This window comes from Phyllobates terribilis, unplaced genomic scaffold (assembly GCF_046119375.1).
Source record: "Phyllobates terribilis strain yellow unplaced genomic scaffold, ASM4611937v1 Scaffold_5__5_contigs__length_657084704, whole genome shotgun sequence".
NCBI lineage: Eukaryota > Metazoa > Chordata > Amphibia > Anura > Dendrobatidae > Phyllobates > Phyllobates terribilis.
This window is the reverse complement of record NW_027362765.1, coordinates 47,578,327-47,589,233: the sequence shown is the minus strand read 5'-3', so window position 1 is coordinate 47,589,233 and position 10,907 is coordinate 47,578,327. Positions and strand designations below refer to the sequence as shown.

General features: G+C 40.1%; 1 protein-coding gene across 1 annotated transcript in view; it reads left to right on the top strand.

Annotated features, from left to right (window-relative positions):
* The first annotated feature begins 662 nt into the window (after positions 1 to 662).
* The window catches only part of LOC141271939 (uncharacterized), a 68,887-nt gene continuing 58,642 nt past the window's right edge, over positions 663 to 10,907 (top strand). Inside the window, exons 1-6 of the mRNA XM_073682190.1 lie at positions 663 to 834; positions 964 to 1,143; positions 1,227 to 1,350; positions 1,434 to 1,531; positions 1,733 to 1,823; positions 6,689 to 7,925. Of these exons, the coding sequence (XP_073538291.1) occupies positions 757 to 834; positions 964 to 1,143; positions 1,227 to 1,350; positions 1,434 to 1,531; positions 1,733 to 1,823; positions 6,689 to 7,925 (1,808 nt within the window). The 5' untranslated portion in view covers positions 663 to 756. The remainder of the gene's footprint in view (positions 835 to 963; positions 1,144 to 1,226; positions 1,351 to 1,433; positions 1,532 to 1,732; positions 1,824 to 6,688; positions 7,926 to 10,907) is intronic.

The following is a 10,907-nucleotide window of genomic DNA, read 5'->3' as shown; positions in this document are numbered from 1 at the left end:
AATAACACTTATAAAGTTAATACTAAGTTATTTAGATATATAGGTAGATTTAATTGTCTAAAATAATAATCAAAGCAAAGTATAAATATTTACCATAACAATCTTGATTTTCACATTTCAGTGTCTCTGGTTCTGATTGTGCCTCAGACGACATGATATTTTGCAGCCTTGTCAAGTGCAGAGAAAGAGCAGACTGGAGAATCTTTCTCCATGAAATGCGAATAAAGACAGTGCAGCACAAAATTCCTCAGCATTCAGCCATTCTCATTCAGAAAAGCGTTTCCCACCGGCCGCCATACTTTTCCTATTCCCACAACTTCCAGAGTAGCAGCTCTGGAGGGAGAGTGTAAGCAGAGCTCCTTTTGTCGTTTTCTTCCCCGACAGTTCTCCAGTAGCCTCTAGACTTATAGTTTTATGAGGTTAGAAGGGCTTAAGAACCTGTGGAGACATGCAACAGAAATTTCTTCTGGGGAACCTCTTCCTGTGTCGATGCCGTCATTGACTCATGAGCCGAACCTCACAGTTTGAGAATTGCTGGCCTACAAAAATTATATGCCTTGCATATTGGCATAACCTCTGCTGTCAGTGACTGTAGTGTTCTTCTCAAGGTGTAATATCGCTTTGTATTTCATTTTTTCACTTGAGATTCTTTATTTTTATCAGCTCATCTTCTCCATATTCAGGTCCGTACAATATCAGATCCTCCCAGTGGAGATCTTCTGTATATGACAATTTTACCGATTGACCCAACAAAAGATGGATATGGACAAGGAAAAGATGGCAGAGAGGATCTTACACCTCACCCTAGAGATCCTTTTCTGGATTACTGGAGAGGTGAGCGATTCTGATAATGTCACATTACATCATTCTTATCTATGGTAATAACAGATGAACAGAACTGGAGAGGAGAGGACTCTGAAAATGTCTGTAGTGAGATTTATTAATGTGTCTCTCCATAACCAGGATTACACAGTAGTGAAGAAGACCTCTAGTGAGCGCTGTCAGGCCCATGTGTCTGAGGGATGGGGAAGACCCCTGAGCCAGATCATGGGGCCTCCACCTCACACCCTGATACATGAGGACATCAATGAGCAGAAGATCCTAGAACTCATCTACAAGATGATTGAGCTGCTGACTGGAGAGGTGATACTGCTGGGAATGCTGGGACATTATACAGTAACGCTATGAAGGGATCGAGGGGATGACTGTATCATTGTATGTGTCAGGTTCCTATAAGGTGTCAGGATGTCACCGTCTATTTGTCCAGGGAGGAGTGGGAGTATTTAGAAGGACACAAAGATCTGTACAAGGACGTCATGATGGAGGTTCCCCAGCCCCTCACATCACCAGGTAATAGACAGGACTAAATACACACGGCCTATAATTATCTGTATATAAAGAATGAATTCAGTCCCTGTATGTGTTTCCTCCAGTTCTATCCAGTAAGAGGACAATACCAGAGAGATGGCCCCGTCCTCTTCTTCCACAAGACTGTGAAAAAGAAAATCCCAGTGTTCCTCAGGATCTTCAGGTATATGGAGAGAAGGTGTCCTGAGATCTCCCCTATGATGTGTAGACAGCTGTGAAGGTCTTGTGCTCAGTATTATTTTATCCACCAGTATTATATGTTTTATACTTGTGTAATGAGAACGGTGGAGATGGCAGGATTAGAGATGATCATAGATGATGTAACTTCTCCATCTGTCTGTGATTTTTACAATATTTGTTTCAGGGTGAAGATCTGACCCATATTAATACTACAGAGACATATGTAAGGGGTGATGAGCGGTGTAAAGAGCAGAATCCTACAAATAACCGCATACGTGAGTAGTAACCAGTAAATGTAGAAAAGTTACAGATTATTCTAATAACAAATAAGGTGTAATATTAATGATATTATTAACTCACAATTATTAATACCACATGACATCCCGGCACTTATCATTGACTGGTTTGCCACATGCGATTCAATCTGTACATAGTTAAAAGTGTTGTTGTAGCTGTGGTTTCTGACTCAACGTCAGATTACGGGATCACCAATGTGGCCAAGTTGTGGGACTCGGCCCTCTCAGTTACGTGCGCTCTGATAAAAGAAATGCACACCAGTTGAGAGTAAAACAATTCTGTTTATTAACCTTTGAGTAATTTTCTTATACCATTTACAGTCAAATGTAATATCCATTGGAAATTTCCACTGGTTGCTCCACTTCTCACAAACATATTATGAGCTTTTTATCTGTTATGCCTTTCTCAATAAACTACGCATAAAATATTAGACCAAATATGAAACCTTAAGAGAATTAGTAAACATAATGTGAGATTATTAGACTACTTAAAGGGAATCTGTCACCCCCTGGGACGTATATAACCTATTAATATAGGCATTCAGGTGATAGAAATGTTAAACTAGTCCTACCTGTATGCCTCATATTAGCGGTCTAGTTGTTCAGTAATCTTATTTTATTTCTTTATGCTCCCTCCACAATCCGTACCTTTTAATCCAGTCTATGGACAATGTATGCAGGGATCTTCTGGGCAGGCGCCGGCGAGTCACTGCGACTTCCACTCCCGTAACCTCTGGCGTGCACGACAATAAGGTGCTCTCCCCACTTCCTCCCTGCATAGTCATCACTAGGAACCATGTGTATACAGTGGAGAAAAAAAGTATTTAGTCAGCCATCCATTGTGCAAGTTCTCCCACTTAAAAAGATGAGAGATGCCTGTAATTGACATCATAGGTAGACCTCAATTATGAGAGACAAAATGAGAAAACAAATCCTGAAAATCACATTGTATGATTTGGAAAGGATTTACTTGGAGTTATAGTTACATTTAAAAAAAAATTCTTTCCTGGAAAGTGGATTAGTCGTCGTGGGCCAGTTGAATGGCCACCAAGGTCTCCAGATCTGACCTCCTTACACTTTTATCTTTGGGGTCATCTGAAGGCAATTGTCTATACTGTGAAGATACGAGATGTGCAGCATCTGAAACAACGGATACTGGAAGCCTGTGATAGCATTTCTTCTGCGGTGTTGCTATCAGTGTGTCAAGAGTGGGAGAGGAGGGTTGCATTGACAATCCAATACAATGGGCAGCACTTTGAACACATTTTATAATTGGTCATAAACTTGTAAATAACTCATGAAAGAATAAAATTATGTTAAAACCAAGCACACCATTGTTTTTCTTATGAAATTCTCAATAAGTTTGATGTGTCACAAGACCCTCTTCCCATTGAAAAAAATAAAGTTGGATCCAAAATGGCCAACTTCAAAATGGCCGCCATGGTCACCACTCATCTGGAAAAGTTTTACCCCTCCCAAATACTAATGTGCCACAAACAGGAAGTTGATATCACCAACCATTCCCATTTTATTTAGGTGTATCCATATAAATGGCCCACCCTGTATATACACACACGATTCCTAGCATACCTCACAACCAATGTAAATACACTTAACAAAGTGCAGGAAATGACCTCAAACATAATACTATCAATCATAGCTTTCAGACATGATGTCACTAAAGTGATCACATTGACATGGCGCATTTTTCACGCACTGAGCATGACCAAAGTAACTTCTTGCCTCCTGGTGACCTGGATGTTGTCATGATGACATCGAGTCACCATGACAACATCCAGGACCCAGCAGAGACACCGCGGGACACCAGAGAGGATGTAAGTACTGGCGCTTACCTCCGATTGCTCCCACAATGCTGCGATCGATTTTGATCGCAGCATTTTGCGGGTTAATGTGCAGGTAGCGGTGCGAGACCGCTCCTGGCACATAGCAGGCGAAATCGCCAAGGTGTATTAATACGTATCAGGTCCATAAGGCCCAGGACGCAGATACGTATTAGTACGCCTTGGGCCAGAAAGGGGTTAATGGTTAATTGCCCCGATTAAAATTAAGAAGCATATACTCACCTCCCATGTCGGTGCCGTTCCTGCGTTGTCGGCACTCTCTCCGAGGCTCTCGTGCAGTGTTGTGACACATGAGCCAGGCACCCAATTAGCGCCGGTGTTACTGTCCCCACCTTTGTACGAATTGAATATGAAGAGGAAGTCAGCGATCAGCTGTAGCCCGGACTTCATCTCAGGAAAACCCTTGACTCTGATCTCTCCTTCAAACCTCATATACAAGCCCTTTCCACTTCCTGCCGACTTCAGCTCAAAAATATTTCACAGATCCGCACATTCCTCAGCCATGAATCTGCTAAAACCTTAGTGCACGCCCTCATCATCTCTCGCTTCGACTACTGCAACCTCTTGCTCTGTGGCCTCCCTTCTAACACTCTTGCACCCCTCCAATCTATCCTAAACTCTGCTGCCCTACTAATTCACCTGTCCCCCCGCTATTCCCCAGCTTCTCCCCTCTAACAATCCCTTCACTGGCTTCCCATTGCCCAGAGACTCCAGTTCAAAACCCTAACCGTGGCATATAAAGCCATCCACAACCTGTCTCCTCCATACATCTGTGACTTAGTCTCCCAGTACTTACCTGCACGCAACCTCCGATCCTCATAAGATCTCCTTCTCTACTCCCCTCTTATCTCCTCTTCCCACAATCGCATACAAGATTTCTCCCGTGCATCCCCCCTACTCTGGAACTCTCTACCCCAACATATCAGACTCTCTCCTACCGTGGAAACCTTCAAAAGGAACCTGAAGACCCACCTCTTCCGACAAGCCTACAACCTGCAGTAGCCCTCGCTCCACCGTGCCGCTGCACGACCAGCTCTACCCACACCTACTGTGTTTTACCCATCCCTTGTTGATTGTGAGCCCTCGCTGGCAGGGTCCTCGCTCCTCCTGTACCAGTCGCCAACTCGTTTTTGTTCAAATTATTGTACTTGTTTTTACTATGTATACCCCTTTTAAACCTGTAAAGCGCCATGGAATTAATGGCGCTATAATAATAATAATAATAATAATATATAGAAAAAGTTCTTGTTTCTTTCTCTTTTTATCATAGGTTAAGCACAATTGTTGCTAGTGCTCTTATTTACAGCAACATGATGATGATGTACACTTTGCTATGTGTTATATACAAACGTGCACAGCTACATTCAATGAACTTAAAAATTATTTATTCTATCACGGCAATATCAAAATTTCAATTAACCAGTATAATGTCTTATATCAGGCTGTCATTTGAAATGATTGACTCTCTTTTTTGACAGCTATGATCGATAGTATTGTGTTTTGAGGTCATTTCCTGCACTTTAAGTATACTCACATTTGGTGTGAGGTATATACAAAGATTATATATAGGAGGCGTGTCTGGCCGGCAGCCATTCATACTAGTGCCCCATCCCTTGATGACACCGCATATGCGGTGAAACATGTTAGGGGAATGCGTACTTTAAATACTATTTGTCCTACTTTTCTATATAAATGATGGCACCCCGAGGTGTCATCAAATTAATTCATATAAGTGGCAACTATAAAATCAATAATTATAGGCAGATTAGGGACAATACTTTAATACCCTCTATGCATTTTAATTGTAAATAATTAAAAGCTAAGTTTTATGGCCTGTTAGAGAGGGATTTCTATATAGGGTTCTCCCCATTTTATTAATTATTAACATCAGAAAGAAACCCTTTGAAGAGCCCACACAGTGGTCAGTGACAGCATACTGTGCTCTTTTCAATTCCTCGTCTGTTCATGCAACCATTGTCTTTCCCTCCTCTACCACTCCCCCACAAAAGTGAAACAAAGTAAAAAGTAAAGTTTTAAAAATCTGAAAAAGGGCAAAAGTAATGTTTTTACAGCATAAATAATTATTATATTTTGAGAGAATATTTTTTATGAAATAAACTTATTATGTAATTTAAGCTATCAAAGGGCAAGTACCCATGGCTTGCAAAGAATACAACTACAAACTCTTTAAATGGAATCTGTCACCCCATGGGACTTTTCAGACCGCTAATATGGGCATACAGGTGATAGAAATGTGAATCTATACTTACCTGTATGGCCCATATTAGCGGTCTGGTTGCCGGATCCTGCGCTGTTTCCTCTGTACGGACGGCGCTCTTCTCCCTGCTGTCGGTGTAGTGTTGTGCAGCAGGGAACTTGTGCGCAGGCGCTGTGGAGGAAGAGAGACTCACCGGCGCCTGCGCACAAGTTCCCTGCTGCATAACATTATACTGACGGCAGGGAGTAGAGCGCCAACCGTACAGAGGAAACAACTCAGGCGCGGGATCCGGCTGGGAACTTCACGTCACAGGGCCCTGTGACGTGCAGGGTAGGTGGGGTGAGTATGGAAATAGGGCTAGTAGGCGGACATTTCTTGGCATCCAGGGGACACAAAGCTTAGCAGAAATAATTTAATAAAAAAAGCAATTGCACAGCAACCAGACTGCTAATAAGGGCCATACAGGTAAGTATAGATTCACATTTCTATCACCTCTATGCCCATATTAGAGGTCTGATAGGTCCCAGGGGGGTGACAGATTCCCTTTAAGATATGAAATTGCAGCCATATTGTTTGTCAGTCATAATTCTTTAAATGTAAGGCATGTTGTCCACTTCTAAAGTGTTTGGCAACTTTAATGAGAAAATTGAATTTTTTTTACATACCTTGCAATTTTTTATGCTAATATTTATACGGAGACGGCATAAGAAATCAATGTAACATTATAATAATAGTATAAAAAAAACTGTAATTTTTTTTGGCAGATGACTGTATCAGAAACTCAGAGGGATATGTGAAGACATCAGATTTAAATACAGATGTTCACAATACGTATAAAGAGGATGCCGTTTTTCCAGCTATACAGACAGCCTTTTGCAGCAAAGATCTACCCTCTGATACTTTTCAACAGGTTCTATCTTCTGATTTATCACAGAATGTTAAGCAAAGCAAACATCACAGGAGGGATGTCGAGCTATCATCTCATACAGTAGAAAAGCAATGTTCATATTCAGAATGTGACAAAAGTTATACTGCTACATTAGATCTTGCTGCACATCAGAGATTTTGCACAGGAGAGAAGCCATATTCATGTTCTAAATGTGGGAAATCTTTTAAACGGAAATCATGTCTTACTGCACATCATAGAATTCACACCAAAGTGAAGCCATTTTTATGCTCGAAATGTGGGAAATGTTTCACCCAGGAATTCAGTCTCATTACACATCAGAGAAGTCACACAGGGGTGAAACCATTTTCATATTTTGTATGTGGGAAATGTTTCCAGCTGGAATCAAATCTAGAGACACATGAGAGAATTCACACAGGAGAGAAGCCACTTACAAGTTCAGAATGTGGAAAAGGGTTTACGAAGAAATCAGATCTTGCTGCACATCAGAGAAGTCACACAGGTGAGAGGCCATATTCATGTTCTGAATGTGGAAGTTTTTTTACCAGGAAATCACATCTTATTAGACATCTTAAAACTCACACAGGGGAGAAACCATTTTCATGTTCTGAATGTGGGAAATGTTTTACACAGAAATCAAGTACTGTTAAACATATGAGAATTCACACAGGGGAGTGTTCAGATTGTGGGAAAAAGTTTGTGAAGAAATCAGATCTTGTTGCACATCAGAGAAGTCACACAGTTGAGAAGACCTATTCATGTTCTGAATGTGGAAAGTGTTTTTACAGTAAAGCACATCTTATTAGACATCAGAGAACTCACACAGGGGAGAAGCCGTTTTCATGTTCAGAATGTGGGAAATGTTTTAACAACAAATCAAATCTTACTGTACATCTGAGAAGCCACACAGGTGAGAACCCATATTTATGCTCTGAATGTGGGAAATGTTTTAGCAACAAATCAAATCTTACTGAACATCTGAGAACTCACACAGGGGAGAAGCCATTTACGTGTTCAGAATGTGGGATACGTTTTAACCATAAATCAAGTCTTGTTAAACATGAGAGAACTCACACAGGCGAGAAGCCGTATTCATGTTCTAAGTGTAGAAAATGTTTTTCCAGTAACTCACAGCTTATTAAACACCAGAGAACTCATACGGGTGAGAAGCCATATTCATGTTCTGAATGTGGAAAATGTTTTAACAGAAAATCAAATATTATTAGACATCAGGGACTTCACACATGATAGAAGCTATTTTCATGTTCAGAATGCTAACATGTCAAAATTAATTTATATTTATGTGAATCCCAAAATTTGATTCCAATCATTAATAAATGTTTGCAGTATATGCTTGAGCTTCTCTTATTTCATTATATGTTATAATAGTGAAAAGTTGTCTGAGAGTTGGTGGCCACTTTTTGTAAAAATAGTAAGATGAAAATTACACAGTAGATTCCAGCTTCCTTTTTTTTAGTCACTTAATACTTTTGAAAATTATTATTTTATAGGTGTTAATCATATTAACCATACAATGCCATTAAGCCAGGCTATAGATTTTACTATCTATTGCATCACTATAGTTTTACTTGCTAGAGAAATGTTCTTGTGTACCAATATATTTGTTATATAGCACTCTTAATTGCAATATGGAAAAAAGGGTTTACGCTATATAACAATCAGTTAACAATACTTAACAAGGTACAAAAAGTAGAACTTTTCTCAAATCTACAGAGAAAGGGGTGGGTAGAAGTTGATAATATGGCAATATGGTGGTTACTGGGACATTGTTCTACAAGAGATGGGTTTTCAGATTGTATTTGAAGGTTTGAAAAATGGGACCATGATCAATCGAACTCAAAACGCATAAGTATTTTTTTGTGCCCTTGCTACTATTTTAGTGAAGTCACAATAAAGAAGTGAGGAGAGGTAGATTATTTGGGCAGCGGAGTGAACTCAGTAAAAAAAAAATTAAAAACAATTCAGATTTAAAGTTTTTTTGTTCAAGCCTAGTACAAAAGAAAAACTAATGTAAACAGTGATCAAGAAATTGTGTGTATCAAAAGTAGCACTATTAAAACGACAGGTTTGCTTGCAAAAAACAAGCCCTTGTACAGCTTCATTTACGGAAAAATAAAAAAGGTTATGGGTGTCAGAATATGGTGGACAAAATATATATTTTTTAAAATCATTTATTGCGGGATAAAACCTATATAAATTTGGTATTGTCGTCATTATATCAACGGACAGAAGAAAGATAATGCGACAATTATAGCAAATGTCGAGCGGAGTTTAAAAACAAACGAAAAATAGAAACACTGTTATTTGTTGTTTTGATTTTGCTTCTCAAAGAGTTAATTAAAAGTGAGCAAGAAGTCACATGTACCCCAAAATGCCACCACTGAAAACTGCAGCTTTCAAAATAAGGCGACTCATAAACCACTGATTCTTTTTTAGACTGTATGACCGTTGGTGTCACAGCCAGTTTTGGTCTTTATGCCTGACTATTTTTTTTCTTTTCGGCATTTTTATTTTTTTCTGCTACATAGTCATATAAGGGCTTTTTTGTTTTTTTTCTGAATGAGTTGTAGTTGTCAGTGGCATCACTTTGGGGTGCATAAATTTTATTAACACCTTAACAACCACCATAACGCATTTTCACTTTGCCAGTTAAGGGTACTTAACGCGCTGAGGAATAACAGTGTAGCGCCCTCCAGTGTCGGAAAATCTCAATTGTTCTCCGGTTGCTGATCAAGGCCAGTTCTTCCGGTTCCCGATCATGAAAAAAAAATGTGCCTGTGGTTACAATGATTTCTTTCTTAGCTGGCATGATAAACATGTCAGAGGAGACAGAAATTAAGCCCGCCAAGATCAGCCGGCCGGTACCTGGCAACAATAGAGAATTTTCCCTATTGGTTCCTTTTGATCACTGTGATAAACCCTATCACAGTGATAAAAAAAAATCAAATCCCCCTTTGTCACACCCTTAGTTAGATAAAAATTATAAAATGAAAAAATATTTTTTTCCATTCTTTGTAGTTGAGGCTAAACGATCATTTTTGTGGAAAAGGTTTGATTTTTTATTTTCACGGCTCTACATTATAAACTTCTGTGAAGCACCTGGGGGTTCAAGGTGCTCATCACACATCTAGATAAGTTCCTTGAGGGGTCTAGTTTCCAAAATGGTGTCACTTGTGGGGGGTTTCCACTGTTTAGGCACATCAGGGGCTCTCCAAACGCGACATGGTGTCCGCTCTACTAATTCCAGCCAATTTTGCTTTCAAAAAGTCAAACGGTGCTTGGGATTTCTCCCGAGCCCTCCCGGTACCTCTACCATCCCCCGGATCTCCTGATCCGTCCCTCGGCTCTCCGTCCTCTTTCTGTAAAGAAAATAAGCAGTACGCCCGCCAAGATCTACCGTCCATTACCTGGCAACAATAGAGAATTTTCCCTATTGTTTCCTTTTGATCAATGGGATAAACCCTATCACAGTGATCAAAAATAAATCATATCCCCCTTTGTCACACACTTTGTTAGATAATTTTTTCCATTCTTTGTAGTTGGGGTTAGGATTAGGGTGAGGGTTGTGTTAGGGTTGGGATTTTTTCAAAAGTAAAGAAAAAAAATGACAATATGACGACTAGTGTTGAGCGCAAGTGCTCACTACTTGAGTTTGCATCGGGTGCTCGGGTATGCACCGAGTATCGCGGGTGCTCAAGTCCCCGCCCCACATGTTTCGCGGCTGTTATACAGCAAAAAAAAAAAAAACGCGCAGGGATTGCCTGCCATTCACGGGCAATCCCCGCAATTTTTTTTTGAGTGTCTAACAGCCGCGAAACATGTGGGGCGGGGACTTGAGCATCTCACTTGAGTACCCACGATACTCTGTGCATACCCAAGCAACCAATGCAAAACTCAAGTAGCGAGCACTTGCTCTCAACACTAATGACAAGATATTCAATATGACTATCTAATGTTATAAAATTCTGTGTCGCACCTCTGGGTTCAAAATGCTCACTATACCCCTTGATAAAATCCTTAAGGGGTGTAGTTTCCAAAATGGGATCACTTGTGGG